Here is a 17855-nt window from a genome sequence, read left to right on the forward strand (position 1 = left end):
TTAAACGACTGGAAATGTGTTTGTGTCACAATTGGCCTGCAAGTAAACGTAGAAGTATATGAACTGTGACTAGTTTACAGAAGGAAATTCTGGTGTTGAAGACTGTTGAACAAAATCGGCATATTGGGCAAAGAGCAAAATTGCAAGAGAAGTGGGAATAAACCAATCTTCTGTTTCTAGAATTTTAAAAACTAATAAATTTCATCCCTATCACATGCAGTTAGTGCAAGAACTACGAGATGCTGACTTCCCTCGTAGATTGGATTTTTGTTATTTTCTTTGGGAACAATTAGAAAATAATCCAAACTTTATTAATAATGTTGTGTTTAGTGATTTTGTGTTTTGTGAATAGAATCGCGACTTGTGAGCACGGTGCGGGTGACCACATAGAGCATCGACTATGAAATAATTAATTTTTGATTTACCTTTTTCTTTTCTATAAAATAAAATTGCGTTTATTCGAAAAATTGACATTGATTGAAATGTATTGTTGCATGTGCGTGTGACAGTGACACTTCCGATATTTTTCGAACAGCAAACTTTTATTCATGAAACTTTCAAAATTCTAATATGAATCAAGGAATAATTGCTATGGGTTGTCCGCCAAGAGAGGTCAAGTGGGTCATTTAAGCTGAATCACCCTGTATCTTAATCAAAATCAAATAACGAGCTGCACACCACTCATAATTCATAAATAAAGCCCATGCGAAGAACGAGACTATAGCTGAATCCCATACAAAGCATGGTTATCCAGTTCTATAGAATAAATAAGCCTATAAAATTGTTTTCTAAATGGGCCATTTTTAAATCAAAAATCTGTTTACTGTTTTGAGATCGACTGTATTTTTATTTTTGGATGTAGCTTGTAATTTCGATGTTTTTAAACTAAACTATTTTATAAGTCGATTTTGCATAGTTTTTGAAATACAGGGTGCGCGAAAACTAGCGCCCCAGAGAAAAATGCCATGTATGGTAGGATACCAGGAACATGCAAAAAATGTTAAAAAACTTATATCTATAAGAACTTCGAAGTTATAAGAGTTTAAATTTTGCACTTTGACTTTATTTAAAATAATTTTCCAAGTTTTTTTGCTATAGGCTCTGTTTAATGTTATTTGTGACTTTTACAGGCAAAATGTTTGTACCTTCACTAAATAATTATAAAAAAAAACATATATTTTGATTTCTTTTACGAAAACAGACCTACTTATTTGGTATATTTTGTTTTGACTAATCATTTTAAAATGTCCCACTATGACGTCAGAGGACAAAATTTAAACTTTTAAACTGAAAGTTCTTTTCAGAAACACGTGTCGCATATACAGGTGTTTTATAAAAACACAAAAAAAATGGCAAGTAAGATAAGGTACCAGGAACATTAAAAAAATGTTTAAAAAATTCTATCTGTCAAAATTTTTTGACATTTGGCATTTTTTTATGTCTATTATGGCCACCGATGATCTTGTATAAGTATGTTTTGCATAATTATTTAGTGTTTCAAAAAAAACTGCTATGGTTTAGAGAAACCACGATGCAAGTGAATTTTTTTTTCGGATCAATACATCAATAAACTGATCAAAACACACAAATACCGCGGAGCACTTGCACGAATGAGTAAGAATATAAATTCTACACGGTCAGCTGATGCACGCCATGGGCGCCGCCATATTGGCCTTGGCTGCTCTACCAAGTGGCTTTCACTTTATCCCTACTCACCGGCCGGATGTAATGCGACATGCGATAGATGGACGAAAAATTTTGATCGAATAAAAGTTTCACTTTAAAAAAAAAACACATTTTTTTGTAAAATTAAATTTATTTAATTTATTATAACATAGAATAAATAGGTTTGAGTGTAATTACTAATTACATATATCACCAATTGTCAGCAAGAAAAGGCACGGACAAAAAACAAAAGTTTTATTATTTAAATTAACGTTGTAACCTTGTGAAAGATAAAAATACCTAGAAAAAAAGATATTTAACAAAAATTTGGAAAATATGTCTGTACTCATACCTGTTCTAGACTTGATTGACCTAAAGAGTAATCTTCAATATTTAGCTGCTTTTTTCCTTTTTCCAAAATCCCGAACATTCTTGACCACGGGATACTTTTATCTACTATATAATAAGTTAAAAGTTCTTGATGTTTTTCTCTTTGTATTGCTTTAGGAAAATGATCTGAGATAAAATTTTCAATCGGTTTAATATCGACATCTTCTCCACCAGGGCTTTTCTTAAGTTTAATTGTCAATGTATACCCTTCAGCAAATTTATTTTTTAAATGTTGAGTAGAACCCAAACATTTAAAATTGCCATTAACCATTATGGCTAGTCTTGTGCACAAAGCTTCACATTCTTCCATACTATGCGAGGTAAGAACTACACATTTTCCATTATCTCTAACTTTGCAAATGGCATCCCATAAATAGCGCTTAGTCGCAGGGTCCATTCCTGTTGTGGGTTCATCTAAATATATGACTGGAGGATCACCAATCAACGAAATGGCAGTACTTAATTTCCTCTTGTTACCACCACTAAGCTCTTTAACTTTTTTATTCAAATGTCTTTGAAAATCAAAATCTTTCGATAGTTTGTGGACCAGGTATTGGCAATCCTCCATTGGAACTCCTCTTAAAAGAGCAAACATTATCAATGATTCCTTGGCAGTTAAATCATCAAGAAGAGCATCAAATTGAGGACAATATCCGATCAACTTTTGCACCTGTTTTAGTTCAGTTTTGATACTGAATGTTTTTACCCAAGCTTCTCCGTGCGTGATTTTTACATCACCAGTCATCATTTTAAAAGTCGTGGTTTTTCCAGCTCCGTTTATACCCAATAAACCGAAACATTCACATTCTTTAACACCCAAACACAAGCCATTAACTGCCAAGAAATTGTTATAATATTTTGTCAAATCTTTAAGTACCAAAATGTAGTCATTTTGTAATTCTGATTCAGAAGTGCTATGGATCTTGTGTTTCTCTTCCGCAACATCACTGTCTTCATCTTCAACTGGCTGAGGAAATTTGTTTTTATAATTTGCAACAATGTAATCTACAGCTTTGGAGAATATTTTATATTCCTTCATGTTAAGCAGAATAAATAGAACTATTCCAACTGAAAATGAGTATAGCAAATTTCTTCCTATTCCGGGGCTGCGCCATTTGTAATAGTCCGGTTCGCGCACTGAAAGCATCCAAATCAAGTACATATTTATATATTATTATTATACAGGGTGTTCCGTCTAAATCCCACATTAGAAGTATTGGGAGAGTTTTTGAAATATTTGGAGTTTTTCAAAATTTTTTGGATCTGCACCTTTCACTTTAAAAATCGGTAACTCTGCCATTTTTTAAGATTCTGAATTCGTTTTTTTTGGCGTTTGAAAGAGAAAGCTTAGATCCTTTTTTTGGTGTTTTGAAAAAAAAAACATATCCCAAAATTTTAAGGTTACTTTTGTAATAATTCAAATTCTCATAACTCAATTTTTTCAAATGAAATACCCCAATTTTTATTTTACTAAATAGAAGAGAATTTAATTGTGCATTGATATGTATTAACATTCCCTAATTAAGTTATGCAAACTTAATTATTATTGATAGGTTCTACCATGCGATCATTATTTAAAAGTAACAAGTGAAAAAATTATTTTTGTTTAATGAACGACATCATAATTTTGTTACACTCTTCATAAATGTAAAATAAATTAATTAAATCTAAGTTAAATAAATAATAAGTCACTGTCGACGTTTATTGAGAAATAATTTTGACATTTTTGATTTCCATAGCAAACTATACGAAAACGGATGTGGCTAATAATAGATTTTCAGCAGTCTTAACAAAAAGTCACCATAATTTAAAAATTATTAAATTTAGGTATAGGGAATGCTAATCCAGATCGATGCAGAATTAAATTCTCTTCCATTTAGTAAAATAAAAATTGGAGTATTTTATTTAGAAAAATTGAGTTATGGGTATTTGAATTATTACAAAAGTAACCTTATAATTTTACGGTTTGTTATTTTTTTTTCAAAATATAAAAACACCGGAAGAAAGACCTAACCTTTATCTTTCAACGCCAAAAAAAAAAAAAAAAACGAATTAAAAAATTTTTAAAATAGAAGAGACAAATATGATTATTCGAACTCCCAAAACTTTTAATGTGGGATTTAGACGGAACACTCTGTATATATTATTTAATTACTAACCACAGCAGTAATCCTGTAATACCACACTTGCATTATGACAAGTCAAATCCCAACACTTGTCAATGGTCATATCTGGTCTATTTTCAACGCAAGTTTGAACAGCGTATTTGCACATCTTATTGGTGGCAAATGTTGTATAAACGTCTCTAATACCTGTTGCTAATGAATAATGAGGTACTACTAAGAAAATCCAGTGCAAAGTGTTAGCAACATATTCCAAATCCAGCCCAGGTGTTGCCAAAACTTGAACAACCAAAAAAGCAGCTACTCCAGTGAAAACACTGAAGAGGGTCATTCTAGTATATCCTGTTGAAGGTACTTCGAAAAAGTATGATGCAAAATACATCATAGGCAACATTGCAATGCCAAAATAGAACAAAAGGAGGGACATACGAGCTAAAAATAATAATTAAGGATTAAGGAATTAACGACGAAGTGAAAAAACCTAAGTCTTCAGACGACCGGAAACCATCTTCTTGAAAACATGCTAAAGTAATGATGATGGCTATTATGGTTACAATAAACGTAATTATATCACAGATGAAAGACATTAACCAGAATATGTAAACTTTGACGCCAGACACAAATTGTAAATGTTTTGATTTGCAAACTCGTTCCCTCACGTAAAATAAGACGTAGAAGGAGGATACGAAAGCCATACTAAATCCAATATTAAACGCAAGTTGGAAACCCATACTGTTGCCTTCTAGCAGTTGTTGTACTTTCGTGTCGGCTGTAAATGGTAACGGATAATTTGCCCATTTTATTGAACGATTTGTGCCGGCTAAATGCTTGTAAACCACGTTCAAGACAAGACCCAAAGCTAGGGGTGGGGAATGGTAAGGATTATTGTTGAACCATGCTGTGATACTCGTCAAAAAGCCGTTAAGTACTTTGTCAAAACTAGCTCCAACAATGTACCGCAGTCTGACAGTAGATGGAACAGTCTCCGTCTAAAGAAAATTATTTTATATATTTTTATTACGTATGGACATTTCTTACCAAATCAAGCATTTCGCTTGTGATATTTGTCACATTTTTTATTTCGTAACCTTTAAGAGTTTGTACAAATAAGGCCGAAAATGAATCATTCGCATTATCTTCAATTAATGTTATTGGATTGCGATATGAATTTAATGTTATGGGCAGTTTCGGTAAATCTGCTGACTTGTTTGTGTTTCTGCTAACGACAATTGCTATTATGAGAAATGCAACTGGCATTAAAATTTGAATAAACTGTAGTATCCAGGTGCGTATAATCGATAATACTTTTTTCATAAGCATTGCCAAAAATTGATTTTTAATCAACATGAAGCCGGTGAGAAGGGTGGAAGTTTCAAGCGTTACTGAAACAAAAAGGTTTACCTGTTTATGTATTTAACATAGCCTTTCTTGTATATTTACAGGTTGTTTCATTAATGTTATTTTCGTAGTTTCCATTTCTTTTCAATTTAGATTTTATTTTATCCAGCATTGTCTTATTACACTTTGTTTCTTGTATTAATCCATTGTAGTTTTCTTCTTGGCCATGGTCAGCACCGACTCTAAAAACCCCTATTTATTCAAAAAAAAAACTACACTACAAAAAATTAAGAGAACAAATAAAATTCCTGAATTCTAAAGTGAAAAATGGTCGTATCTAGATTTAAAAAAACATTTGAAGCTTCAAGTTTTTAGTTTTAAGATCTTTTGAAGAACATTTTTCTGAGCTACGGTTATCACGCAATTCTAATAAATAGGGCGAGAAAAAAATGTGTTTTTTTTAGTCCACAGCCTTGGCTAATTTTTTTTGGTTAAAGCAATGCATGGGCCAAATGGTTTGTTGTTTAAAAACATTGTATAAGTTTCATCAAAATGAAAAACCTTATATTTCCAACTTTTTTTTACAGTTTTCGTCAGTTGAATTGGGAAAAAAAATTCAGAAAATTATTTTTTTTTTAATTTGTAAAAAAAATTCAAGACTACTGACTAATTTTGAGATCATTCAGTTCTGTATACCCCAATTTTACTCATCTTAAAATAAATGCATTAATTAAAAGTTGATACGATGATACCAAGCTGTAGTCAGTATTATTTTTGGAATTTCTTTACAAATTATTAGTTATAATACAACGAGTACCCAAAAATTGTTGCAAACACCATTTGTGCTGCGCACTCATGATGTTCATAAGCGACTGACCATTCATAAAAATATTCGACAATCGTTGACTGGGAATTTTATTCTACAGACTATCCAATGAACCAAATGTTAAATTTGTGTTACACATGATTTTATTTTCATAGCAACCGGTAAAAAAATCAAGTTACTTTAAAATATTCACTGTAACCACTCGTGGAATATCCAGTTATATTTTATCACGAGTGCAATATTCGCTTGAATTTGTTGTTGCTAAGATACTAACGAAAATAACTGCTGTTTCATTAGTTAATATATCAAAAAATAGAGGTGAATTGAATTGAATAGTCAATTTTTTTTTCGATTTTTTTTTTCAAATTTAGCAAATAAACATACACGATTGTAAAAAAAGTTGAAAAAAATTGCTTTTTTCATTTTGATGAAAATTACAATGTTGAGAAACAGTGCACTTGTTCCTTTAATTCTTTTGTAAACAGTTTGATCAAACGAGAAAACAATTTGATGCATCTGTTTAAAAATTTAGTGAGCTATTGAAGGTATATTAAGCTACAAAAAAAACTGAAAACAGTAAAGAGAATATAATAAAGCAAATTGCAGATAAATGAACAATAAAATATCCGGCCCATGCATTGATTCAACTAAAAAAAACCTAGGAAGTTGAAGCTTCAAACGTTTTCCTTTTAAATCTAAATTCAACCATTTTTCACTGAGATACAGCCTTTCAAAAATCACCAACAAAATAAGGAAAATATTTTGTTCCTTTAATTTTTTGGAGTAGTGTAGTTTTAGGACTTACTTCATGAACACTTCTTCTAAAGTTGTCAGTGAAATACCGTAACTGCGAATACCCAAACTTGCACTGTTTTCTTCTAAATCTCGCAACATTTCTTCAAAAACGGAAGAGTGCTCTTCCGATAGTAGATACGTAAGTTCTGAGCCGACATTACCGTGCATCTGAAAAAACTTATTGTTTGAAAAATCAAAAAAAGAATTGATTTTACCTCGATATTGGGAATATGTCTTCTCAGGAGTCCTGTTACGTGTTCTTCTTGGCAATTCGAAGCTTTGTCCATGATGAGATGATATCCAGTTCCGTATTTCTTTTTTAGAAAGAAACTTGAGCCACAACACTGTAACTCACCCCCGGCCATAATCGCAATTCTGTCTCCTAATAAATCAGCTTCGTCCATAAAATGCGTTGTTAACAGCATCGTCCTTCCGTGTTTTTGATTTTGAAGCAAATCCCACAAAGCTCGTCTTGCTGAAGGATCCATTCCGGCAGTGGGCTCATCAAGCATGACAACTTTAGAATTGCCACACAACGCCATACCCACACAAAGCTTTCTCTTCATCCCTCCTGATAAAGTCGCCGATTTTGCATTAGCTTTGGGTTGCAGTTCCAACAGTTCGACGTATTTGTCAATTTCTTCATTGATGGCTTCGTGTTTCAGCCCTTTAAGTTTACTAAAAAAGTAAAGATGCTCCCGAACGGTGAGTTCATCGAAGATGATGTTATGTTGAGGACATAAACCGAGACTTTCTCTTACACCGTCCATATCTGTTTTAATATCATGTCCACAAACAACTGCAGTACCACTTGTAGGAGGGAACATTCCAGTCAACATAGACATGGTTGTTGTTTTTCCGGCACCATTATGACCGAGAAGGACCGTAATTTGATCATTGTACATGTTTAGCGAGAGATTTCGAACTGCTGCTTTTTGGCCAAACACTTTTCGCAAGTTTCGAATCTGAATACCGGGAGTGAGATTATTGGGCTCCTTTTCGAAAAATTCACCTTCTTGTGACGGCACACTAGAGAAATCTTCAACTCCTTTAGGAAAAATGGAATTAAGATTGAAAGAGAACTAAATTTGAGGTACACTCAGAAAAGTTGACCCTCATTATTTGGGTCCTCCTACCTAACCGCAGTTATAAATCATCTGCGAGGGGAAAGTAATAAAAATGCTTTTGCATTTAGCCTCAACATTTCTTTTAAGTAAATCTTGTCATGAGATTTTATTTCATTAATAATAATTATTATAATTAAGGGTGTGTAAATATGTCATACGGTGTGTTATACTAAAACGAGCAAATTTGTAATTTTAAAACGTCATTATTCTGTCTCAGTGGAAAGAAAAGTAATTTTTTTTCTTGATTTTGGGATTTTTCTCTGCTTTTTAAGTCCCACCATAATGGCGGTTTTATTTTCTTGACAGAATTGTAACTTTGACAATTAATTAATTAATTATTATAATTGGTATTAACGACAAAACAATAACATTCTGAAAAGATTTGTTGCTCTCATTCATGAAAAATAATAAAACTTCAAAGCTTGAGATATTATTTTATTAATAATTATTATAATTAAAAACGAAAATTGTTTTAAATTTAAATAATTAATTTCATTTATTTACTATCCACCAAATTTTGGCAAATTTGTGAGTAGCGGAAATGGTCCCAAACGTTATTAACGTGTTGCGCCAATTTTTTTATTTTAAATTTCGTTCGCGAACATTGGGTTGAAAATTTGGCCAACTATATTGCCCTATAAATTTTCTATTGGATTTAGATGAGGCTAGTGAGGAACCCATCGTATAATTTCGAATTCCTCATTTTATTTCTGACCTGATCGTCCAGTTGAAATAATCTAAATATATAATTCTATGAAGGATCGCTTTGAAGCTTTATTATTTTTCACAGAAATACCAATTAATGTTTAGGTTCGAGATTGTAAGAACCAAAATGAAAACAACCAAAATATTCAATAAAGTGTCACAAATTATATCAACAATTTACCCTTCCACAGTTCTATTCATTATCAACTTTTATAAATGAACGGGAAGTAGGATTTTCAAAACTAATTTACGATTCGTAGAAGTAGTGAATCACAATTAAAAGTGCTGAAAAACAATTAATATTCAGTTATAATGAGAGCAACAAATCTTTGCAGCATTTTATTGTTTTGCCGCTAATACCGGTTACAATAATTAATTAATTAATTAAAGTTACATTTTTGTCGAAAATATAAAACCTACATTGTGATTTAATTTAAAAAGCAGAAAAAAAAACCCAAAAGCAAGAAATAATTTACTTTTCTTTCCATTGAGACAGAATAATGACGTTTTAAAGTTACAAATTTGCTCGTTTTAGTATAACACACCGTATGACATGTTTTACACACCCTTAATTATAATAATTATTATTAATGAAATAAAATCCCATGACAAGATTTACTTAAAAGAAATGTTGAGGCTAAATGCAAAAGCATTTTTATTATTTTCCCCTCGCGGATGGTTTATAACTGCGGTTAGGTAGGAGGACCCAAATAATGAAGGTCGGTTTATGGACACGTCATTTTCAACTTTTCTGAGTGTACTTGCCTACGTAACTAGGATGACCACACCAGTAGGAAGATGTGAAAGGGAAGTACCAAGGAAGTGGCACTCCGTACTCTCCAGGAAAAACTGCTTCGACATATAGAGCGACAAAAAGGTAGATGAAGGTGTCTATTATTAGCATTAGCATTATGTATCCGAGAGTTAAACTGTCATCAGGAGTGTTGGGTTTTCCTATATTGGACCATTGTATTCCTAGAAAAGAGTGCGTTAGGTGAAATAGGTGGAGAAAAAATTGTTACCTTCGCTGGTACCCTCGTACATTAACATTAACTGGAACCCGTAAGCCATTGCAGTGTTTGAACCAAGACTTGCCATGAGTTTAGTAGAGAGACTGAGTTGGTCATACTGCTTTTGTAAAAATAAATATGGAGCATAAGAGAGGAACCACACAAGTCCAGCTACTGTTGCAGCTGTGTTTGCTTTAGAAAAAAAGACGCTAATCGCAAAACAAAAAGTAATGGTCGCACAAACGTACAATAATAAAAATGCCAACATTACTGTAGGATCTGCGTACGTGAAAACACTATATTCAGTGTGCGGATACCACGAAATTTTCAAAAGCACTATAATTAGAATTACTGAAATTAAAAGAAAAACAAATGCTTTGAGAAACCAAGCAGTCCAATGAAGCCAATTAGGTAAACCCATAATTTTCATAGCTTCCTAAAACTAACACATTATTTTAATTTTTTTAAACATCGTCGGTATACCTTGAGCTGTTTCTCTTTTTCAGTTGTTATTACTTTGACTGTGTTTATGCAAGTGTAAACAAAACTCAACATAATGATAATTCCGACGAAACTTTCTAAAGCTTGCAGCAAGGGATCCTCTACCCAACTTCCATATGGAAAACGTTGCATTTTAACTAGTGGTGGCCGAAGTGTGGTAATCATATTTTGAAAGTCTTCTAGAGTTGTTGCTTCAAGGTGTCCTCCAATTGCAAAAATATATGTCATGACTAATTGTAAAGTCAAGAATCCTTCTTTGAAGTAACCTATAAGCAAGAAAACTAGTTGCATATTTCACCAAAGGATTCTATTACACAGGGCGACAAAAAAAAGTCATGTCGTGACAACTTGACAAATATATTTGTTTGTCTCAGAAAGACAAATCAAATGCGCTGAAAAAATTTCAAAAAGTTTGAACTAAATATTTTTTTTCTAATTTAAATGAATTTAAAATACTTTAACTTTAAAAAATCATTACTAATAATAATAACTATTAGGCCGATTTCCTTCAAATAAAGACCATTCTAAAGGGATGGATTTGCCCTTTAGAATGATATGCAATTTGAAATTGAATATTGGCAAACCTTTGTTCGAACACTGTTCAAAGAAGCTCGAAGTAATCTAAGAAAAACCCTACGAGTAAATTTTTCTTTCTTCGTCACCATCGTGCAGAGCATTTTTTATTAGTAAGAATCCAAATTTTTAAAATAATATACCGAGTAGTTTTTAAGATATGATTTTTTGAAGTTAAGGTTTGCTATTCAGGTATTGTGCCATATAGGAGAAATGCATGTTAATCTTACTTAAAATTGCATTTTTATAAAAGTATTTGTTTTAAGACTCTTCTTTTGCTTAAAAATGGTCCATTCTTAAAAATGGTCTTTGTTCTAATTGGAATAAACAAAAAACTGTTTCTTTACTTAAAACAAACAAAGAGTACCTGCGTACTAATTAAAGCAAATAAAGAGTTTTTTTGTTCTAAAAATGATCACTGATCATTGAGCAAAAAGGATCTAGAAGTTTAAAGCAGTAGCTTTAAATATAAGAACAAATCTTTTTCAAATTAAATGACTTTCCATTCAGATTCAATCTGTTCACTTTGTTCTAGCTTTCTGAACTTTTTTTTTGAAAATGTTTTCAGCAAATGCTTTTCCATCATTTTCTACTGATGTTGAATGCAATAAGTCAGTTGCTTCGTGTGCAACTGTTATCACAACAACTACTACCTACAATCGTAGAATGTACCAACAAAATAAATTAGGTGATTTATTGCATTTAACATCACTCGAAAATGATGAGAAAGCATTTGTTCAGAACATTCAAAGAAAGTTCAGAAAGCTAGAACAAAGTAAACAAGTCGAAATCTGAATGGAAATGATTTGATTTGAAAAAGATTTGCCCTTATATTTAAAACTCGTGACTTAAACTTCTGGATCCTCTTTGCTCAATGATCAGTGGTCATTTTTACAACAAAAAAAACTCTTTATTTGCTTTAATTAGTACGCAGATACTCTCTGTTTGTTTTAAGTAAAGAAACAGGTTTTAATTAATTTTAATTAGAACAAAGAAGGTGCAATTGATCATTTTAAGCAAAAGAAGTGTCTTAAAACAAATACTTCTATAAAAATGCAATTGTAAGTAAGATTAACATGTATTTCTCCTTTATGGAGCAATGCCTGATTAGGAAACCATAACTTCAAAAAATTATATCTTGAAAACTACTCGGTATATTTTTTTGAAAATTTGGATTACAACTAATAAAGAAATGCTCTACGCGATGGTAATGATGAAAAAAAATGTACTCGTATGGTTTTTCTTAGATTATTTTGAATTACTTCGAACTTCTTCGAACACTGTTCGAAAAAAGTTTGCCAATATTCAATTTCAAGTTTTATATTATTCTAAAGGGCAAGGCCATCCCTTTAGAATGGTTTTTATTTGAAGGAAATCGGCCTAAGAGTTATTGAGTAATGATTTTTTAAAGTTAAAGTATTTTAAATTCATTTAAATTAGAAAAAAAATATTTTGTTCAAAGTGTGTGTACTTTAAAAAAAAAATTTAGTGCATTTGTTTTGTCTCACTGAGACGAAGAAAATGATATACATTTTGTCAAGTTTGTTTTGTCTCTCCCTGTGTTAGAATTAAAAAAGCGCATGCCATGCAGATTTTTAATTTGCCCATGCCTATGTTTTTAGTTTGATCACACGTTTTTCCACTCAGGCCTACCTGGTTTACCACCAATATCAGATCTTGGGGATCTAGGACCAGGTGATTGATAAATGGGAAATAAAATATTAGTTCTCCACGTTCTTTGTCTTCTATCTAAATCGCGCAACTTGTCTGTAAACATTACTAAGTGTACCCGTTTACAAAATAGGATAAAATTTCCGACATTCCGGCTTGCATTTGACCCCAAATTTAAATAAGTTTTCTGATGGGATGCTTACCTGGGAGAGCCCCTGTGTTATTTTCTGGTGCTCGAGGACCCGGTACTTGATACACAGGATACAAGAGATTTGTATGCCAGTTATTTTGCCCAAATAAATCAAACCCCATCCGAAGTTCGCTTGGAAATCTAAAATCTCAAGCTAAGTTCTTATTTCTACCATTATCATCTGCTTACCTCAGCGATACCTCCAAGTCATCTGGTAGAGTGTCCTGTTGTGCTAAAGAGTCATCAAGTTGTATGGCAGCAAATGTTAGAGAAGAATTGGAATCGAGAAAATGGGCTTCTAGTTGGTCTGAATTGTTGTAACCAACAACGTGGCCACCCAAAACAGTTTCAAGAATTCCCATTGACCGTCTTACGGCTTTGTTTGAATAAGGCGAATATACTAAGGTGAAGTTTATAAACGTGCTATTTTCGAAATTTGTCAGAAGTTTTTGATTTGTGCTGATACTTTGATCAGAACATAAAATTGGGAGTAGACAGAAGGGTGTGTAGATTTTTGCGGGATTTGTTTCGGGATCCACTAGACTTCGAATGACGACTAAAAGAATGGAGAACAGGACCGGAGCTAGAATTTCGACAAGGGTTTGGAGAGGCCGTCGATATTGCAACAACCAATTTTTCCACATCAGTAAAAGGAATTTGTCCAGTTTCTTCCCCATTGTTCCTATTGAAAAATCAAATTTTTGGTAATATTACATTACAAACTAAATGGTAAATGAAGCATTACCCCGAGTGACCATGGATAAAGCACCAAGGGTGATGCCATTACCACCTAGGTTTATATGCTATTTTATTCAAAATCACATTATTTTTAGTCAAAAATTTGAACAAAATAAAATAATAAAACAAAATACAGTGCGATCAAAAAGTCTTTCTATCAAGTAGACGTACTAGTTGAGGACGTATGTTGCATGACAGTTCGTATGTTATCTAGATGTCAAAAAATTATTTTGTAAAAATTAAAACATTGAGCTAATTAAATTGAATTATTCTTTGAAACGTCTCAAAACAAACTAAAATGAGATTTTGTTGGTGTTTATTCACAAAAATCGTTCACCACGGTTTCCTGTAATACTTTACATAAAAAATATTTTGACATTTCTCATTTGTCATTGTGACATTTTAACTTCCACAGACATACGTTTTAAATTTCTACGCTTGTTTGATAGACAGACTTTTTGATCTCACTGTATTATACGTAACTTGACAATTTGAAAGAAAAAATTTCCTGTGTTTTTATAATCTTAACGTAAAAGGTTAGTAATCGGCATATTATATTAGTGATTGTGAATAAAAAATATTAATTTTTACTATGAGTTTAAAGATTTCAACCACCCATTTGAATGAAAAAAAAAATTACATTTAGGTATGAAGTGTTAAGAATTCAAAGAAGATTTCAAACCAGCTTTTTATAAAAAAATGTTATATGAAAATATACTTTTTTTTTAATTAATTACTTACAAAATCGGGTGGTGTAATAAATAAAATGGTGAAAAATGGAACTTTCGAAAAAAAGGACACTGTCGTCGTTAATATATTTTAATTTTTCTACACATCCTTTTTGTGTAGTATTTTGAATTACTTGTCACACATGACACATGTATCAATCATACATTTGTAGGTACAGGAGAACTAAGTGACTAAACGATTTTTTTGAGTGTAATTAAGTACCTATCTAATCTTACCTTCAGCAATAAGTCGTTATATCTTTATCTTATTGTGTCAGTATTTAGGTTGTGATGATTTCTTTGTTAATTTTACAATATAAATGTTGCGTTAGAAATTAAAGATACAATAGAGCAATAGACCGTATTTTGTCTTCGATAAGTTAGACACGGAGGCCAATTTCCATCAGTTGTCTCATTTAATTAAAAGTAAACCCAACTGCTTATTGTTTAGAGATAATAAAATCACAAATCATTGTGTTTTGTTATCAAAGAAATGAGAATTCTAATCAAATTATGATTTCGCGCTATAAAGAACGTAGGTTCCCTCAACAAATGCAACAATTTCAGCAGGGAATGGATAGATGTCAGGACTAATGCACTGGCTTGTTTGTTGTAATTTGTATAGATAAACAAATATTTATTTTTAATCATTCGGTTCATTCTTTATTTACATGTTTTAGTTTTCCAAAGATCTTTGTCAGTAGAGTGGGTTTTAAACCATTTCAAACAGATGTAAAAAGAGGTTTGGTGATTTCATAGCATTGACCTTGTCCTTCTTGTCATTGTTAACCGTAAAACGAAAGCTAATATCAAACTCACCGACAGAACGAAATTCATCATTTATAGCACTATGTATTCTTTCCTGTCCAATTAATGAATATGAACAATTTTCTCTTGATGTAGACGCCATGTTTTTTATTATGTATGATAATATCGCGTGGTAATTTATTAGAAACGAAGATAATTCGAAAAGCGTTGCGATTACGTCATGATAGTTTCGATACCGAGTTTAAACTAAGTTGAAGTTCACAAACTTGCCGATTTGTCTAAAATGAATAATTCGAAATTTCCTCATTTCCTGGGATTGTAATAGTCATTTTAGCCAAAATTTGGATCTTTATTTAAAAAATCTTGTTTGAAAAATGATAAACTTAAAAGATAACTTACTTTGTATTAGATTTGTCGTTTAGTACCAGGAAATAAATACACGTATTTGGAACAATGAAATGATAAAAATATTTTTTTTGGTAAGCATAGTTAATACACAGTTATTACAAAAATAAACTTGAAATACTATGAAGGGCGTCACTAAAACAAAAGCGATAAGGCACGTTTGACAATAATATAGCTACCGGAAATTTGACTTGTCATAACTTTTAAAAAATGGTTCTGAAATGTGATTAATTATAATTTATACACAAAAATGCAACTATACTATTGCCCAACTTTGGCGCAATTTTAGATAAAGCCGTTAATTACCATCATTTAGATATCAAGTCTAAACGTGGAAACAAAAACACAAATTGTATAAAAAAGCAGTTTCTTTAGTAACTACTTTTGTCAGAATGTACCTAATATTTCATAATTTTCATAATATAATATCCAGAATTTAAATTCTAGTTTAATTCTCATTGGTACACTTTATATTCTTCCATTTATTCACTTTGTTCATTTTGTATATTTTTTAAAAATACAAAAATATTTAAACCATCAAACATGCTCATTGTCAAATCGTCAAGCAATGACTTATTTACAACCCGTTTATCTAAAGTATTGCCATATTTATGGAAAATTTAAACATTTCCATTTAAATTTTGGTGGCAAGTCGTTAAAATGACGCACAAGAAAATGTGCCACCTAATTTTTTCTTTAAACTCAAAAATTATATAAAGGATTGCTAAATTTTATTCTCGTTCAATTCAAGTTTAAATCAATAAAAATAACGATTACTTAGAACTTGACATTAAGTTTGGATTATTTATGATATATTGATCGACACAGTTTTCAATATCCGAAAATAATACTGTAGGTAGTGTTTCTGAACAATTATCTTATATTCTGAAATTAATTACTTACCTGAATTGACATACATTTTATATTGAAACCTTCTTGTATTTAAACTAAATGGTACCAAACCTACGTTTCAACTGTTCGTGCAAAGGCTTGAACTTTTGTTTAAAATGTAAAATGTGCGCTGTTTATGGTTAATTTAAATTTTGTTTAGATTAAATCATGACTAAAGCAAATGCACATACAATCATTAAAATATATAATAACTGTAGCATGACCTTTTCAACAACAATGACTCTGTTTATGGATTTTTTTTATAAATTTGGCATCGCGTTGAGTGATTATTTTGTTTTACACTCTATTGAAGCAGGAAATCTCTGTAAAGTAAGGAAGATGTATGTATTTAATTAAAAATCATAGAAAATTGAGATTAGAGTAGTTTGACAAAATGTAATTTAATTTTGTGGATAACACAAAAGAACACAAAAATGATGATAATTAAGTTATTGTATTTATTATTTTCTAACAGAAGGTGGATAAAAGCGCAAACCTACATGTTAAATTTAAATGAATATGCATCTATGACATTACTCAAAATAAAGTCTTACCTTTGTTTTTCAATTAATATTCACTTCACTTCATCAAAAAATTGTACATTTGTAATGCTGAAAATATTCAGAAGCTTTGTAGGTTAGAATATAAAAAGTAATTTCGCTGAAACGCAGGCGTTTCAGTGCTTAGATACATTTCAGCAGGATCACATGGGTCGATTCAGTGTATGCTTTCTTTTATTCAATGTACATTGAAGGTACCTATACTTTTATTATACAGCTAAATAACTTTGGAAATAACTACAATTGCCACTTATTTTCAATAATCGATTTTTATTGAGGTCAAAAATAAGACAATATGTTGGTATACATGTTCGTCGGGTAATTTTTGTAGTCGTAGAATTTATTTTTTATGGTAAAAATTAACGCTTCAATAATAATAATTAACGATTATTAACCAACGAAGTAAACTTTTTCGTATTTTTAAAAATAGCATATGTTTGTTTCTATGAATATAATTGGAAAGAAGCCAAAATTTTTTAAAAATAAATCTACCTCTAATAGAAAATTTAGTAAGTAGTGCTGTTATTTGAGAAAAATTTTGTTTAAAATGTTTTAGTAAGGCAGGTGTAATTATGCAGAAAAAGTTTAAACGGTGAAGGTTAATGTAAATATAATACCGGGTGATTTTAAAGATTGTGCAAATATTTCAACATGTACTAATAGAGTTCAAAATACGTCAAAATAACTTGCATAATCCGAATGTTTTAAAAAGCTACTACAAAAACTTCCAAGAAACTTTATTTTATTATTATTTTTGGGACAAGTTGTACAGTTGAATATAAAATATACAGGGTGCGCCAGAACTCGCGCCCCAGAGAAAATTTTCAAATAAGGTAAGATACCAGGAACAT

At 31.2% G+C, this 17855-nt stretch overlaps 1 protein-coding gene across 7 annotated transcripts; it reads right to left on the bottom strand.

The window, feature by feature from the left end:
* Positions 1 to 1802: 1802 nt before the first annotated feature.
* LOC123015141 (phospholipid-transporting ATPase ABCA3-like) lies at positions 1803 to 17130 on the bottom strand. 7 transcript variants are annotated; one of them, XM_044414650.1, is made up of 15 exons: positions 16999 to 17130; positions 13104 to 13596; positions 12928 to 13055; positions 12707 to 12820; positions 10463 to 10746; positions 9992 to 10415; positions 9735 to 9944; positions 7353 to 8185; positions 7148 to 7305; positions 5619 to 5758; positions 5217 to 5560; positions 4660 to 5167; positions 4215 to 4610; positions 2018 to 3192; positions 1803 to 1965 (listed from the first exon to the last, which is right to left on the bottom strand). In XM_044414650.1, the coding sequence occupies exons 2-15, from the start codon at positions 13589 to 13591 to the stop codon at positions 1933 to 1935; spliced, it is 5235 nt and encodes a 1744-aa protein (XP_044270585.1). In that variant the 5' UTR covers positions 13592 to 13596; positions 16999 to 17130; the 3' UTR covers positions 1803 to 1932. The 7 variants fall into 7 exon arrangements, with proteins under 7 accessions (XP_044270585.1, XP_044270584.1, XP_044270587.1 ...); XM_044414649.1 differs by lacking the exon at positions 16999 to 17130 and adding an exon at positions 16457 to 16518; XM_044414652.1 differs by lacking the exon at positions 16999 to 17130 and adding an exon at positions 15548 to 15667.
* Between the last annotated feature and the right edge of the window lie 725 nt (positions 17131 to 17855).

This window comes from Tribolium madens, unplaced genomic scaffold (assembly GCF_015345945.1).
Source record: "Tribolium madens isolate multiple individuals breed KSU strain unplaced genomic scaffold, Tmad_KSU_1.1 Scaffold_97;HRSCAF=244;Tcas5.2_LG3a, whole genome shotgun sequence".
Classification (NCBI taxonomy): Eukaryota; Metazoa; Arthropoda; class Insecta; order Coleoptera; family Tenebrionidae; genus Tribolium; species Tribolium madens.

Coding starts and splice junctions, on each gene's coding strand:
- LOC123015141 (XM_044414648.1), bottom strand. CDS start 15,290: ATGGCGTCTACATCAAGAGAAAATTGTTCATATTCATTAATTGGACAG. Junction 13,597..15,199: donor TGATGAATTTCGTTCTGTCG/GTGAGTTTGATA, acceptor ATTTTTCAATAG/GAACAATGGGGAAGAAACTG. Junction 13,056..13,103: donor GACTTGGAGGTATCGCTGAG/GTAAGCAGATGA, acceptor TTGAGATTTTAG/ATTTCCAAGCGAACTTCGGA.